We start from the raw sequence: 17,992 nt of genomic DNA, 5'->3' as shown, positions 1-17,992 counted from the left end.
TTGACGGCAAGAGGGATGATTTTGGATGATAAGAAGAAAGCTATGTCATCTGCGAACTCGATAATTTTTATTTGTGGGGGAATAGTGGCATGCATATCATATGTGTATATATTATACAGTAAGGGGGACAATACATCGCCTTGTGGTAAACCCTTCCAAATAGACCTACTTTGAGGAGAAATATCTGGAAGTTCAATGAAAATTTTTCTATCTAGAAATAGATTAATAATTGATTGGACAAACATGGGGGGAAGGCCAAGGCCTAGAAGTTTTTTTTTCAGGATTGGGATGGAAACATTGTCAAAGGCGCCTTCTATATCTATAAAGACGGCAAGACAAACTTCCTGTTTGGAAATTGATAAATTAATATCAGTGCTGATGATGGCAAGGTTATCCTGAGTGGATTTTTTTTTCCTAAACCCAAATTGAGATGGAGAGAGAAGCTGTTTACTCTCGACAAAAAATTCTAATCGGTTTTTAATTAATTTTTCATAAAGTTTACTGAGGGTGGATGAAAGAGCGATTGGCCTGTAGTTGGATCCAAAATTTGGAGATTTGTTTGTTTTTAAAATAGGGATGATTATTTGAGAACTCCAGTCATCAGGCATTATACCAGTCTGGAAGATTTTATTTAAGATGCTTAAGAAGTGGTTTAGAACATTATCATTACTATTTTTGATTATGCTGTAAGGTATACCATCTCTGCCTGGAGATGAGTCCTTGACTGTTGATAAACCATTTTTTAGCTCAATTAAGGTGAATGGAGAGTCTAGCCAATGATTAGACATGGGAGTATTATAGATGGGCGTTATTTCATCTAAGTTAGGAACAGAAGGGGGGGCAATTTTGTCCAAAAATTCATCTATCCATTTAGAATGGGACGCTCGAGGAGATGGTGAACTGAAGGAGGATCGAAATCTTCGGATCATAGACCAAACTTCCGAAATTGGAGTGTTCGGAGATACTGAACTGCAAAAGTTGTACCACCCGGATCTTTTTTTTGACCTCAATACCCTTTTGGCATTGGATTCAGCGTTTTTGTATATAAGATAGTTCTCCATAGTCATATTGTAACGATAGGAAAGAGATTTAGCTTTCCGAATTCTTACTACTTTGGAACATTCCTCATCCCACCAGGGAGTTGGAGGGAGTTTTTTGAGAGATTTAGTTTTAGGGGGAGGATTTGATTTATTTATTGCAGTTATGAGCATTGATTTGAAGTTATTATAATCATCTTTGACGGAAAATATATCGGTGGCGGGTGAATTTAGTAGGAACTTGTCCATATGAGAGTTAAATTCATCCCATTTGGTGTGTTTCGTTTTAATCTTTGTCGAAATATGAGACTTGTCCGATTGGAAAGAAGTTTGATAAGTAATGATGATCGGGAAATGATCACTGGAGCAAGGGTCGGGGGACACCACCCACGAGGAGAGAGAAGCCAGACTAGTAGAACATATCGATAGATCCACTGCACTGGGGTTTGTGCTGGGGCGTGAGATCCTAGTAGGAGATCCGTCATTCAAAAGGAAAAGGTTGGATTGATCTAGGAAATCCATCACACTTCGACCATCTCGGTCGGAGAAAGCAGAACCCCAGACGGGGGAATGGGCATTAAAATCGCCTAATATAAAGAAAGGAGGGCTTAGTTGACTTACAATTTGCAACCAAGTTTGTTTATTGAAGTGGGCTGTTGGGGGAAGATAGACTGAAATAAAGGATGTGTCCTTTATTTTAGCTGCAACCATTTGGAAGTCAGCATTGGGGGGTTTGATATTATTTATTGGGGAAAATGATATGGATTTTTTAATAAAAAGGGCAGCACCGCCGCCCGAACCTTCCGGGCGATCGTCGCGGAGACAGGAATACCCTCCCACATTAAAGTGGGTGGATGGAGTAAACCAAGTCTCCGAGATAGCAGCCAAAGAAATAAAGTTGGAATTTAATAGGTTAAGGAGATCAGATTTGTTAGAAATAGCACTTCGGCTATTCCACTGAAGTATTCTGACATCCTGAAGAGCCATTTTGAATAAATGATTTTAATGTGGAAATAATAGTAGCAGCGTTGGACGGTAGATTAGTTTGAGAAGATATAAGGTCAATTAGAAGAATAATAAGAGTTTGGATAAACGAAGAATTGTCTTGGGAGAGTTTTTCAGAAAGTTTAAGAGAGTTCATTGAGGACGGATTATAATTATTTGCACACCCATTTGTGGCATTTGAAAGAGGTGAACCATTGGGATTTAAGAGCAGTGAGTTGTGTTGTTGCTGATCGTATCCAGGAGCCGGTTTAGAGATAGCGTTTTTGTATGTGAATTTAGTTGAACGAGAAGAAGTTGTTGTAGTGGAGGGAAGAGGGTTGGATGAGGAGTTGCTGGATAAAGCCTCAGCAAATGATTTTTTGACAGGCGGGAATAATTTAGAAGCCTGCAGAAAAGACAAGTTCTGAGAGGCCATAGAAATTTTAATATTTTTTTGGCGAGATTGTTCTGGGCAAGATGTGTTGATAGCTGTATGTGAGCCTGAGCAGTTAAAACATTTAGGTGAGGAGGAAGAAGGACATTGGTCAGCTGCGTGGTTTTCTCCACATTTAAAACATCTGGGTTGAGATCTGCATGCAGCTTTGGTATGACCAAAACGGCAGCAATTGAAACATTGAGTGGTGGGATATGTATACATTTCAACTGGTAATGAGTTGAAGAATAAATATATATGGGAGGGAAGAGATTGACCTTCAAAGGTGATAACAACAGATTGGGAGGGCTTCCAGGTAATTATACCCTCAGAGGAGTCCTTGTAATTTAGCCTCCTGGCTTTTATGGGATTGCCAATGTGTTGGGGGGTTGAAAGTGAAGACAGAATTTCTTCGATGGACAGATCGGTCGAGATACCTCTGACCAGGCCCATGCGAGTGACATTGAAAGTAGGGATATATGCCTTGAACTTTGAATTAGATGAAATGAAGATATTTTTGATGAAACTGTTGGCAGCTGGCCCTGAGAGGAATTCGACGGAGATTCGGAAGCGACCCTCGGCTTTTACACCTCCAGGTTTGATTGAAAGATTCTTGCTATTTGATAGGAATTTGCCAAATTCAAGAGGGTGGATGGTTTTTCCTTGCTCAGTTTTTTGGGCGTATGCTATGAATGGGCCACGGGAATGAGGAGAATAAAAGTTTGTTGGAGGAAGTTGAGAAAGTGCTGGTGGGGACAGTGAAGTCGAAGGCGAGTCAAGTTTTATTGGGGAAGAAGGAGTAAATTTCCTTTTTTTGGTAGAAGTCAAGATGACAGAATCACTGTCAGAAATTTCTACATTTTCCCCGTCTGGGGGGTCTGGAGAGGGATCTGGGGGCTTTGTAGGGGGTCCAGGAGGGAAATCTTCCTCCATTATTCACAACAGTAAACAACTACAATAATAGTATGAAAAATGACAGAAGTAAAAAAGTTTATAAATATCTGGAAATCAGCAGCGAAAAGTGACTCCTGGAAGATCAGGAGGGAGAAGAAACCTCAAGGCACAACACACTACACTTTTTTTTGCCAGAAAACAAAAAAGAATGGTAAAAAATTAATTTTAGATGGAGCAAAACAAAACAACTGATGACAGCCAAATGTTATTGTTGCAATCTTGAAATGTTCTTGAATTACACAAAAATAAGTCAATATTATCATTAAAATTCTTATGATATTAGTTACACATTCTGATTATAAAAGCGATTTGTCAGTTATTAGTAGAGCAATTTATAAAGCTGAAAAATTGATTTATTTCTAGTTCTCGAGCCTGGGACTATGAAATTAATCTCAGACAAAAGGGGCGAACTATCAATAAAGCCATTAATAATTTTATGGAGATATATTATATCTGCGGAGTCACTTCTAGTTTTTAACGGCTTTAGTCCATCGGGCTGTTTATATCACGATTACCAATTGATGGACAAATTTTCTTTGGATGGCTTCAAAGCTTTCTATGTAAATATTATAATGAGGATTCCGTATGGGAGAAGCAAATTCAAGATGATTGCGAATATTAGAAAAATATTTTAAGTGTTTGAATATTATTGAATTCTTTTCCAACACGGAATAAGAATCCTAACATTCTAAGGGCTTTCTTTACAATCATATCAACATGCGCCTCATATGTAGGTTTACTGTCGAGCAGAATACCTAGGACACGAATTTGTGTAACCTTTTTAAGTAATTGACTGGCTATATGGTAGTTATGGTCAAATTTAATTTTGTTACTAGTGAAGGTAATCACATAACATTTAGAGGTGTTCATATTGAGATGATTGATGGTACAGTAGTCTGCACAGATCTTCTTGTAATTTATAGCAGTCAATAATAGAATTAATATGAAGGATTATTTTCATATCATCGGCGAAAAGTATTTGCATAGTTAAAAAATTTTATAATGTAATTTGAAATCACGAACGCCTCTATGTATCTTCGTTTTAACATACTTATTTTAGCTAGTCTTAAATCCTATATTTGTCTAGGATAACTTGAAACCTGTAAATTTGACTGTCCTGAAACGGGAATCATTCCTAGTTGGACAGTCAAAATCATAAAATGTAATCAATGTTATAAAAAATAAATAAATTGCCTAACTAAAAAAAAAAAAAAAAAAAAATTGTAAACAGCAATGGTCTCAGATGAGATCCTTGGGGCAAACCTGAAGGCATATTTACAATCTCAGAGATGAAGCCATTAATTGTTACTCCTTGAGCGAGGAGTCTGGTCATCGATACAATTCCTGTATGAATTCCTGGAGCTAGTAGATTGGATAAAAGAAGACTGATCAATTTTATCAAAAGCTTTCGAGAAGTCTGTATAGATTACGTCAACTTGGATTTGATCATCCATTGAATTAGAAATATTTTCAATTAAAACTGAAAGATTAGAGACAACCAATCTTTTTTTCATGAAGCCATGTTGGTTCGCAATTATTACACCCTGGGAGCAGTCATATAGTTGTTCACGAATGATTTTTTCAAATATCTTACCGAAAATCGGTAATCTAGATATTGGACGATAGTAAGAGCACACTTAAACACAAACCCCTCCACGAGTTACAATTTTCGTACCAGCCAGGCAAGTCGGTCGACACGGCACTGCACAGGTTAGTGTACAAACTGGCGCAGGCGCAGGCGACTGGGAAATTCGCGGTAGGATTCTTCCTGGATATAGAGGGAGCATTCAATTCCACCACTATTAAATCCATCGATGAAGCGGCAGAAAGACATGGACTCGACAAAACCACCAGAAGGTGGCTGAAGAACATGCTCTCAGGCCGGATACTTACGGTAAGAAGGGGTGAGGTGAATATCAGAGTACTGGTGACACGGGGGTGTCATACAGAGATCGGAACAAGACTGAGGGCAATTAGCCCTACAGCTGGAATGAAGCAGGACGGCAAACAGGCCGAATACTTCTTCAGACAGAAGTTTGGGGTGATCTACCCCACAAGGGAGGAATGGGACACGGTTCCAGATCCTACCTCCAAACAGGAACTAATCTGGTTCACAGATGGGTCCAAGATGGAGGAGGGAACAGGGCCCGGTGTCTGTCTGTCGGAACTCAGTATACCTCTAGGAACGCACTGTACTGTGTTTCAAGCTGAGATAGAAGCCATCTTGGCCTGCGCACAGGATAATATAGGTACAGGAATAAGAACATAAGTATATGTTCTGATAGCCAGGCAGCCCCAATGGCACTGGGAAGTAACCTGGACATAAAGGTATTGAGGGCAACGAGCGCGCTGACGAACTAGCAAAGAAAGGGTCGAAAGCACCACTTGTAGGATCCGAGCCGACCGTAGGAGTAGCAGCTTGCCACACAAAATTACATATTGATAGGTGGGTCAAATCCCAGGACTGCAAAGAATGGGAGAGGGCACCTGGAATGAGACAATCCAAAGTACTCATAAAAGGACCAGACCCTAGACGAACCAAGAAACTTTAATAACTTTTAGAAAATATTAAAATATAGCTGAGTAGGAGAGTTGTGTTTGAAGGGCGGCAATAAATTATTCAATTTCTGTAAGGTCTATTGAAACTATTCAATACATATTTTAAAAATTTTATTTGAACGTATCGATAGTAAAAGGAAGATGGAAAAATCTGTCTTTCTACTCGTAAAATAGTAAAAAAAATTTCTGTAGTCACTTCACATTCACACAACAAAAAATTATTTATTTTAAAATAATTATTTACCGTTCACAAAACTGTTCAGTTTAAATCATTTGTATTAATTTTAGCTCCGTCCTGACTTACAGAGGCGTGCGACGCATGACCTAGACAAGTGTGCAAGTATCAAGTAATCGTTGAACATTAGTTCAAAGGCCTGAAATATTATTAACATTTACATACGTGAAGGTAAAAATCACGTATCACCAGAAGGGGGTGACTAGGGTCCCCCATATATCGCGGAGTGATCATTTCTTTTAATATCCTTTTGCCCTTTCCATTCAACACTCAGATATAAGTTACTAATCACCGTATATGGCCCAGCAGTCAATCATTAAGTAATTAAATAAGGGGGCGTGGCTATCAAGTTTTTGATAACCTCACCTGAATTTCGAATTGAATACTGTTTTCTGGGATGGCCCCCGAAAGAAAACAACAATTTTGCCCGAAAAAGCTTGGTTCCGAAATTACAACTGCACTTCGAATTTCTACCTTGTACTGGACACCTACGCCAGTGACATCGACTGTAAATGCCGGTTTCTTCTGGGAGGTACCTTGGGTAAGGGTTTACAAAGAAACACAACTTGCGAATGTCGTCGGACAACTGACTGGTTGTGCCAGTTGTTTGCATATTTATTGAGTTCAAATCCAACACGTGTTAATGTACAGCAATTATATTACTTATCTCTAAACAGGATGCACGAGAGCATTAAGGAACCAAGAAAAATAACCAAATTTTAATTACTATGGTTAAATCCCATTTGACACATGATACGTGTCCGGTGATAAGCTTCAAAAGGGATTCGGCGTCGTTAAATGCGTGATAACAGTAAATATTCATTTCCTTAATTATTTTAATAATCATGTACATCCACCTGCTGTCCGGTACATACCTCATTCATTCGCCTAATTTATAAGATTTGCCACTATTTATTTACCACATACTGGTCCGATTGACGATTTAGTATTTTTGGTCATTTATCCACAGGCGACTTGCTTTCCGCAACATATATAAGAGCCAACCGCCGTCTGAGACGGTCGTTTCGTTCATTCGTACAACTCTGTCGGGCTTGTGTTTTATAACACGGCCGGGCGCCGTTACTTTGTGGGGGGTTTATACATGCCGGCAATAAAACTGCCCTTTATTTCTGGCGAAACACTCTTGAAAAATACAAATAATATCGAATTTAAACTGGCCCCACCGACTCTAAATATAAAAATTCGACTACTGCTGAAGAAAGGGCGTAACGGAATCCCCACCGGTGCCTATCAACTCTAGAGGAGGACCAAGCCCGGCACGGTGATATTCACAAAACCCGCAACCGGAACAACAGACAAAACAGGAGCCCGATGCGCCCACAACTCCAATGAACGCCCCCGAGATGCCCCAGCCGACAGCTGGGCCTAGTGGCTCCCCAGCAGGCCCAGCTTCGGCCTACAAGCCCCCCGTAAGACCCCAGCTGCATATTTTTTCAATACACTAAAATAAAACAAAAAAGAAAAGATCTAGAAAAAAAAGTAGTTTGCAGAAAAATGATTAAATTATGTTATACAATGTTATGTTTTCCATGGTTTACCCATATACCGTGAATGTGGTAATAATTTTTATTAATAAACTAGATAATAAATAAGAAACCACCAAACTTTAGTTTTTCTGATGCCTCCAGTTTTCTGATTGCTCTGAAAAGCTGCAAAATTAGTTACTTTCCAAACACATCTGTTACATGAACTTCAAACTACTTTCTCCGGGGTATGAACCTCTGATGACCTAAATGATTTTAACGCTATTTTGGGTACGTAAGTAGTTTGCTTATTACTTATTTTTACCATTTTGTATTGAATGGGGGATAGGGATACCAAATGTTTCGCAATCTTATGACATACTCTAGTTGGGATGCCATACTCCAATTGGCTTTGGGAGTCATACTTCAATACATTTACCAAATACTGGTCCGGATGTCATTCCGCCCATATGTCTCGGCGGAGTCAATCTCAAAATCTGCAGCAAAACAAAATATTTGGGGCATGTCGTCACTGATGACCTAAATGATAAAAATGACATAGAACGCCAAAGAAGGGTACTAAGAGTGCGAGCTAACATGCTCGCCAGGAGATTCAACAAGTGCAGTCTGGTGAAGAAGCAACTATTCCAAAGATACTGCATGAGCTTTTACACTAGCGAACTATGGACAAGGCGTCATGAACACACTCCGAGTACAGTATAACCACGCATGCATTTCGTTGTTCGGTCTCCCTTGGCGATGCAGTGCCTCACAGATGTTCGCAGAGGGAAGGGTGCATGGGTATGCTGCCTTAATGCACCAGAGTAGCCGGGACAAGTTAGCGCTATCGGAGATCGGAATACACTATTGTCCAGGCTGTCGCCCAGTGGTAGGGTGCACCCCTGCACCATAGATGGAGAATTTCCCTCAAGCCACCATAGTACAAGTGCTAAATATGTTTTATTTTTAACTTAATATCATATAATTTATTTATATTGCAGACAGAGTGCTGACCTCACCTCTCTGTTCATGAAATAAACAAATAATATTATTATTTCAAAACCTAAAAAAAAATTTTATGTCAAATAGTTTTCAATATCAGGGTTTTCCAATAAGAGGTGTTATTTTGAATAGCCCGCTATTTCGGTAGATGTTACTTTTGAAGCTGTCATTTTTTGACATTTGACAAGTAGAAACTACGCCATTAATAAAAATGGAACGATACACGCTTCAACAACGCATTGAAATTATTAAAATTCACTTGAGTGAATCAAATGCAAATCATCTTGAGTGATGAGGCCCATTTCCCGCTCGGTGGCTTCGTCAACAAGCAAAATTGTCGCATCTGGGGCTCGGAAAACCCAAGAGTTATTGTTAAAAAGCCTCTCTATCCTCAACGTGTGACTGTTTGGTGCGGTTTATGGTCCGGCGGAGTCATTGGACCTTACTTTTTCGAAAATGAGGCTGGAGCAACAGTTATGGTGAATGGATTGCGCTATCGCGAGATGATTAATGATTTTTTTATGGCCGGAATTGGATGGTATTGATCTGGACAACGTTTACTTTCAACAAGACGGCGCTACGTGCCACACAAGCAATGAAACCATTGATCTCTTACGTTTGAATATCAAAATAACACCTCTTATTGGAAAACCCTAGAAACAAAGATAATTTAACATAACTACCAGATGCATAAACGCGTAAGGCAATGCAGACTTCAGGGTGGTAGTACCTGGAAATTAGAACATTAGGAACAACAAAATCGACTGGAGTTCCTTGTAATTTTTGCAAATAATCATGTATTAGTGTATAACAATAATAATAATGTATCTATTAATGTATAAAAAAATATAAATATAGTTATAAAAAATGATTATAAATACTTATCTATTTTTAAGTGTAAAATAAAGCATTTTTTTACCATAATTGCAGTGGGCAAGCAATGCTTACATGGAGTGATCGTCCAAGTCGTGTTTTTGGGCTTAATATTAAAAATAAACATGTACTTTAGCAGAAAGTATCTAAAATCAGATTCATTTAATTTAATATGCTGAATATCTATCACTTATCATTATCACTGCCCCCCGTTGCCGGTTGTACCCCATTATCACTGCCCCCCGTTGCCGGTTGTGCGACATTATCACTGCCTCCTGTTGCCCATTGTAAGCCATTAATATATAAAATAAAGGAATGCCGGTAATTCAATAAATAAATATACATAATACAGTTTCATACTTTTCCTTCTCGTGTACTTTCTGGTGTTGCCACTCATCATGTACGAGTAGATCGGATTGGGACAGAGGGAGAAAGCTTTATTGAAAGGTCTATTTGTGGAATTGTATTAACATACTTATTAATTTGGTAACATACTTACAGAAATCATAACACATTCACAGACAAAACGTCTATTGAAGTCGTTTTAGATGTCATGACAACGTAGATATTATATACAGTGTCTGAAAGCTCGTAGTACAAGCAGGAAACTGGAGAATCTACATCATATTTGGAGTCGATTTTGTGGTATAACTTTTTTGATTTGAGCTTTCTTTTTCGAGTAAATCAAGTTTGGAGTTGGAATTTTTTAAATCAAATTTTTTAGGTCAAATTTGAAAAGTCCGTTGTAGGGGATCAATATCAGCTATAATGTCTTTTAAAACACGTTGGAAGCGTAGACCTAGCTCTAAAAGTTTTTTAATGCTTTAGTTGCCGATAAAATGGAAAAAAGTATAAAAAAAAATTTACTGCTCAAATTTGCTCGAGTTTCCAGACACTGTATACGTCTGTGTACGTCTTTTAGTTAGAGATGCGATACGACACAATGAAAAGGGAAATTTCGTATTGTATGTAGTGTCTACTCATATCAGACCCAAAATTTTTATTGCTAACTGACCATATTTTCATTGACCATATGTGACAATAAAACATATGTGACTGCGTGAGTTGGATCACAAAACCATGTTTTCCAGTCAATGTATTAATTATACTTTCTAGACCAGTCATTCACAAAGTGGTCTATAGCGACCCCAGGGGTCCGAACTGCAGGGGGTCGATGAAAGAAAAAATTGTTGGTGCACGAGATGTAAATGGGGGTTCACGAGAGTGTTACTTGCGCATTTAATACCAGTAGTAATGCATTGCGCCCATACGCTCAATAGCAATGTTTTATTAAACTTGTATAATTCTCTATTCATAAATGAATGCACAATACGAAAATACTGTTCCTCAAAATTATCCACGGATTGAAAATTATTGTGGGAAATCAAGTACTGAGCAATCAAGATACCTCATACAAACCCATCCTTAAATCTAAAGAAATTTTGGCCTGAAATCGACGGAAATAAAAAAAAATTATCACAGGGGTCTACCCAAAACAGAAAAAATCAGCATGTGGTCTACGAAACAAAAAAGTTTTGTGACCTCTGTTAGACCTTCCTTTTAATCTTATTAATATTAGTAAAAAATAATTATAAGATTGAGAAATATGAAACTTAATTTTTTTTGGCAGATTTCATATTGTAAATAAACTAAACTAGAATTATGCAAAAAAATCCGAAACATATTCCGAAAAATTTAAATAAAATTAATACTTAGATAATTTAAACACATTTTTTATTGTTCTTTATTAACAAATAATTTAATATTTCAACATTCACCTATTTAATCATCAAATTGTGGAATTATTATCTATATTTTTATTTCTCAAGGAATAAATAGATCAATTTTTAAAAAGTTATAATTAAGAGATATTTTTGAAAATAGAATTACATTCAAATCTCTTTATAAAACTGTTCAGTTGAAAAATACAAATCAAATTAATGACAATAGTAAAAGTGCACCATTATTAAACTTGTGCATTCACAATCAGCATGTAAGTAGTTATTTTAAAGAAAGCTTTTGGGGCTCCTCTGATCACAAGTGCAATCGCACATCTTACGATTCATTGATTTATGGCTACGACTAGGCCTTTGGAAACTGGCACTTATCTTGTATCATGAATTTTAATTCAAATATGAACGTCAGATTATATCAACTATGTGCGAGATACAAGAAACTTAAGCTAATGAGATACATATTACACTAGTGTTTACAACTAAAGTTTGGTTTGTACTTTTGAGGGACCAGTTAAATTCTTCAAGTGATTACTATTTTATACAATTATTAGAAAGCTAGGACACATTTAAGACTGTTTATCGTATTCATTTAAGTCAGTTGTATAATATAAAAATACAGGCAGAGTAAGAAAGAATTTGTTCAAAGACACAGATTGGATATTTAAATTAAATTGTTTCCTGAAACCATTCAATAAGGAAACAACATATTGAAACTTAGTTTATATTTATTTATTATACAAAATAATAATCAAGGATCTTATCTAATAAATAATTTAATAAACTAAACCAAAAGTTATGTAGTTCGAATACTTGTTTCCGAACAAACTCTGTGACCGTTTAGCCATAATTTTGGTCTAAGCCACATCCAAATATGTATACAACTTCACCGTTTCCATAGTGGCCTAAAGTAACTTACGCCAGTAGGTAACATGTAAGTTACAGAATCTATTGGCAATGACCCATGTATAATTTACAAAAACTGAATGTGAGATGTCAGGGAAAATGAATTTGTTTCGTATTGTAATAAAAATCATTTGACTACATTCAGGAGAAACGGGCGACACTTTCATCCATTTGAAGAGGAAACGGAGGTTTGTGGTGATACTATATTGCTGTAGGAACATTCCTATACTTTACAGAAATCATACTTCTATGGATGTAGAACTATGTATTACCACAGTCAAATGGCATTTCATTAGGATGACAATTTGGAGCAATATTATGAACATCATTATTTGTACCAATGACCGGGATTAAAAATATCAATATAGAATACAGTAGAAATAAGTCAAAATATTTCATCCATTACTTTGAACTTATAATAATGTTAGGAATAATTTTTTTATAGATAAAAAAAAGCATATACTTGTAATCACTTCTTTTCTGTGCTTTTGGAAAAATAATTCAGCAGGGTGGTGCTGACTTTGCATCTTACTGGCGTTTTGGTCGGATCGGGATTACTCTTAGAAAGGGAATTTCTTCTATTGGGAATGGCGGCTCCCTGATGATTACCTGTCGGAGAATAAATGGTACTTGGTTTGACATTCTTCTCAATGCTGAGCCGCGTCAGCCAGTCTATATTCTTACATATCTTCTTTGGAGGAGACATCAGCCCCAGGTGGGGGGCATCCCCGCTCATTACGTAGTTGGGGAAGTCAAAGCATATGCCGGGGGAAGGCATCTTCCTCTTCCTGGGACTAGGAGATATAACTAGTTTCTTAGGGGACTTGGTGGGAGTTCTCATTCCGTTGTATTTAGTCATGTTACTGCGGGAGGATTGCTGCTGCTCTTCGTCACTGAACATCCCCGCATCCAACTTCATGCATCCCTCGACCAGATCATTGGAAAAGTGGCTTTTGGATGTGGAAGCCTCGCAAGGAAAAGAAATAGGAGTGTCTTCACTGTAGACGTTCAGTTGATTTGGTTCATTCTCCACATTCTCCTCCTTAACTGTGGGGAGAGTACCATTTAACATGTCAATGAGGCTTCTTTTAGAATTTCTTTTAACTGACAAAGATCCAGATCGCGGGCTAGGAGAAGGAGTTTGCCCCAAACATTTTTTCTTAGAGGACAATTGAAGTAAATCGGTTGCCTTTCTCTTGATGGATTGCGGTGTTTGATCTAAGGTTCTTCTAATTTTTCCCGACGGAGGAAATCGCTTAGCAGAACCGCGCATATTCTGTATATCATCAGAATCAGGCCACTCTTTTCCTATTCTCCATATCTTGTGTCTAGCATCGTCACTGCAAGTTATTAGTTTAATGTCTCCAGTTTGGCACCAGCTGGCGCAGGTCACTTCGGCGGAGTGCCCCTCGAGCTGCAGAATGGGTTCGGAGTACTTTGTATTCCAAATGTAGGCCTTTTCATCACTGCTGCCACTGAGAAGGTAATTTCCTTCCGGACTCAAACTTGATTTAATATAAAATGTGCTATTCTCGTGACCTATGTATCTCTGCAGCGGGATGAAACTGTGCGACGTAATGTTGAACGAGTATATAACGCTATCCATACAGTTAGCAAAGAGTACATATCTAGATTTGTCAAAGATGAGATTTGTGTAACCGTTCTTGGAAGAGCTTCCGCAGTAGGGGATGGACTGCTTGGGCAGGGGGTCCTTTGTGTAAACTGAATAGTTCTTCCTTAAATCCCATATCTTGATGTTCCCGTCTCCGTCAGCGCAGGAAATAAGAGTCTCATCGTTCTGGAATATAAGTCCCGTGATGCTGTTTGCTCGCGTCTCTGGAACTAGCCGGGATGATCTTTTGGAGGCAGAAGTAGGAGTTTTGTTACAATGTATGGGATGGCAGTTGTTGATGGAGTTATCGGGTCTGTTGACGATGTCCACCCCGAGGTTAGCGCGGATGTCCCACACAAGCACCTTGCCGTCGCGGGCCCCGGTGGCGAACACGGAGCAGTCGTCCGGCCTGAAGGCCACCGTCTTCACGGACTTTGTGTGGCCGTAGAACACCTGGCTTTGTTTCACCGAGCCAGAACCCACATCCCAAAGTCTGGCAGAATGATCTCCTGAAAATTTATTTAATATTGATGAATTTTCAAGAGAATAAGAATGGAAGATGAAATTAAGTAGAGTAGAGAGATGAAAAGTGGGTACAAATATTTTAGACCTGCTTAACAAATTTTTGAATAAATACCTGAAACAGTGACAAATTTCATTTGCCCCGACATCCATGCGAGGTCAAACACCGCATTCTGGTGACACTGGAACCCTTCCACTGGAGGATGGTCACCACTATTTTTGGCAGCAAACAGAGTATCCTAAAAATAAAATAAAAAAACACTTTTGAGAGAAAATAAAAATGGACATATTAATACCATGTTCACACGAGGACAATATTGTCCTGTCCCAGCTCTGTGAACAGTCTCGACAGGATAGGACAATGGGACAATACAACAATTTGACTGTAGTTCAAAAGGATGTATAGGAATTGTTGGAGGACGAACTAAATAATAAAAATGGAGTGCAGATCTTCACTGGAATTGAATTAAATTATAAGAAGATCCTCAGGAGATTATTTCCATAGAAGAAAAAGTTGCCCTATTTTTCTCTATTTGTTATGCAATCGATGGTATACCTAGGTAAATAGTTATAAATTTAGTAATGGGAAATCGAAATGTTGGGAATCCACTAGCTGCCTGAGTGCGCAGCACCTATGAGATTTGTTATACCTTTTGTTTCCCTTTTTAATCTCCAATTGAACTCCCAATGAGGTAGGCCACGAACCGCCACTGATCTCTAGGACAATGTCTTGGTCCATTCTCCTGACCTTCAAACTTCTTTTATACTAGGACAATAGTTCCGAAGTTGGACAATAGGTCCGAAGTTGGACAATAGGTTCGATGTAGGACAATAGGTCTGAAGTTGGACAGTAGGTCCGATGTAGGACAATAGGTCTGAAGTTGGACATTACAATATTTTCCTGTCTCGTGTGAACTAGGCATTACTGTGTTTTCTTTTCTCTGCCACCGTTAAGGTAGTACAAAAGTTGCCATTAAAATTTGCCAATGATTATTATGAATGAGAGAATAGTGGAACATTGGTAATTCTTTTACAATATTCACTGTCTGTCATTAGTTTTTAGTAACCAGTATTTTTTCATAATATAAAATTTTTAGCCTCATGAAAATAGATTCAATTTGTAGTGTTAAGAGCTCCACGCGTGTCAGGAATATTCTATGTGTGATAAATATAATGAGAGCATGAAGCAAATTAAAGTCAGGATTCGTGGATCAAGTCAATACTGTTTTCAGTCAAGAACGACGATTTCATCTCCTTGATTTATGAAAGAATAAAACAAGAACAAAGGCTTCTAACATCTATCAATATATTGAGTCTTTGTAGATTACCCCTCTGGAAGGACACAATACATTAATAATAATATTTGGAAAAATCACCGCAAGGGACTGAAACATAACATAGTTATCACGCAAAAAGTATTTTACTTACTTGAATAGCCACACCGCCATCTTCGTTGGCAATGGCTACAAAGTGTTCAAAGCCGGGGGTTTCAGCAAACCTGCAGGCGAAGATGGGCGGCTCCGGGTTGAAGTCGGGGCCGACGCACGGCGCGATCCCGTGGTACGAGTCATGCCACGTCACCCCCAAGCGCTGCAGCACATTATCATAGTGACGAGGATTGTCTGTAAACGCAAATATAACACATTTTACTAAAACTGATTCATGCATTTCCCCATCAACAGTTTGAAGGTCATTTGCTTGGAATGTTTATTTCTATATTCACTCGACACAGAAGGTCTCGAGGTTTATCTCATAGCCTACGTTATCTTTACTGATGATGTGTAGAGGTGGACTTGTTAAGGAAAGGAAAGAGTTAATGTGGGTCTTGAAGAGATCCATGTTGTAGGAGAAAGGAAACACAAGAACAAGAACAACGAGCCCTAGAAATGTTCATTTTGTGTTTAGACGTTTCATTTTTCTTTCATTCCAAGGGTGAGTGAAAGAAGCCGAATGCCAAAATCGACTACAACATCGACGGATCGGTTCACTAAAGCATTCATTCGGCACCTTTGTTTCATTTTATGTTTAGACGTTTCGAAGAGGAAAATTGAAAGACAGTAATGAACGAAATGTGAACCGTCTGATTCCCGCTTAAGGGTTGAATTACTTCATACATAAAGTATTGCGAAAACCAAACCTGGATTCCTTATCACTTTGAAGAGAAGTTTAAGTCTTGAACTCTATGAAATAAAGTCAGCAACTCAGCATGCGGATTAATAAGCTTGGCTAGTGTTCATTCAGCAATGGAAGACTAGTATTAAAAGAGGAATATTATTGCTAGGAATATATGTTATAACGATAAGATTTCATTTTTAAATTTGACGGCCTTGATCTAAAAAACTTTTCAATGTTAGATCTTAAAAGTTAGGGATGAAGTTAATACTCACACAATCCTATTTCTCGTTCAATGAGGGTTTGTACGTCGCTCATTTTGAAAATACACCGTTATTGTTAACTTATCACATATAACATTACACTAAACAAAGTATTATTAGAAGTTGAGATATTTTTGGTATGAAATATTTAGTTAAACGTCAAACTAGCGCGAAGTTAATTGGTAAAAATGTCACCGTTCTATGGTAACGTCAAAAAAATGCGCGGGAGACGGCCATGTTTATTTATAAACTAAAATACGCAGTGTTGCCCGATGTGAATAAAGAGACCGCACACCTGCTCACGCATAAATAAACCACTCTCTGCTCACGCTTCCGATACACTGGGGACACCAATGATCACCAATTAAAAATGTGTTTTTTTTCGGTACATAACATGTGAAAATCAATATTTTTTGTTGCGTGTACGTGAATTGTAGACTAAAAAAAGAATAAAAACCTCTATAGAAAGAAATTTTTTTCATCGTCCATAACATTAAAATGTTCAAATGAAACCTTTAAAGTATATATATTTGCATCCTCGCACTATTTTTTTCACATTCATCAAAATCTTCATTAGTAATATAAGAATATTATTAATTTAGTAAGAGAAAATGTTATCCATTTAGAAAAAAATGTATTAACCTAGTACACGTAGTAATCTATTAAAATACCATAATTCGGGCATGAGCCTAGTGTGGTAGTTGAGAAAGTCACCAAAATTGTAATCTTTTAATATTTATAAAATAAAACAAAAAAAATTATAACAATATGTAAGATTAATAGTAAGGGGTCATTCAGGCAAACAATTTTTTATTTGTTTTACTTTGCAGAGACAGTTCGCTATTTTAGAACACATTTGGTGAAGAATTAGTTCGAGGGAAAGAAGAGAAAAAAATTCAGAGAGCTTAACTGGGTATAATATTAATTTCAAGTAAAATTTAAAGTCTACATGTTTGTCGATTCTACAATAAGCCAGGTCGAAACTGCTATTATTTTTTATTCGAAATAATCCAAATAAATAACATTAAAATACGAGTGTATCCCAGAAAATCATTTTTGACAAGTGGCAGCACTTTTGATCATAGACAAAAAACAAAATGTACATTTTGAATGATTGTCAACAGTTGTCAGTTAATTCATGTTTTGTTCAAAATTTCTTAAAATAATGTGTTTTCTAAGATGAAGAAGTTCACAATTGTGTTAAGTGACGATGAAGATGAATTCAGAGTAGGCACAAATCGAAGTTCCGTGTTTCCTTCATCTAGCTTGGCTAGAGATATTCT

The 17,992-nt window shown here is 37.6% G+C and overlaps 1 protein-coding gene across 1 annotated transcript; it reads right to left on the bottom strand.

Moving 5' to 3' along the window:
* Window positions 1-11,342: 11,342 nt before the first annotated feature.
* On the bottom strand, window positions 11,343-16,894 carry l(2)dtl (WD40 domain-containing protein denticleless). Its single transcript, XM_089635468.1, has 4 exons — window positions 16,722-16,894; window positions 15,763-15,956; window positions 14,450-14,573; window positions 11,343-14,321 (listed from the first exon to the last, which is right to left on the bottom strand). Exons 1-4 carry the CDS (start codon window positions 16,762-16,764, stop codon window positions 12,670-12,672), a joined length of 2,013 nt encoding a protein of 670 aa, XP_089491594.1. The 5' UTR covers window positions 16,765-16,894; the 3' UTR covers window positions 11,343-12,669.
* Window positions 16,895-17,992: the final 1,098 nt, after the last annotated feature.

This window comes from Hesperophylax consimilis, chromosome 9 (genome assembly GCF_061612785.1).
Source record: "Hesperophylax consimilis isolate HC1 chromosome 9, BYU_Hcon_1.0, whole genome shotgun sequence".
NCBI lineage: Eukaryota > Metazoa > Arthropoda > Insecta > Trichoptera > Limnephilidae > Hesperophylax > Hesperophylax consimilis.
Note: the sequence above shows the minus strand (reverse complement) of the source record. Positions and strands in the feature narration are given on the sequence as shown.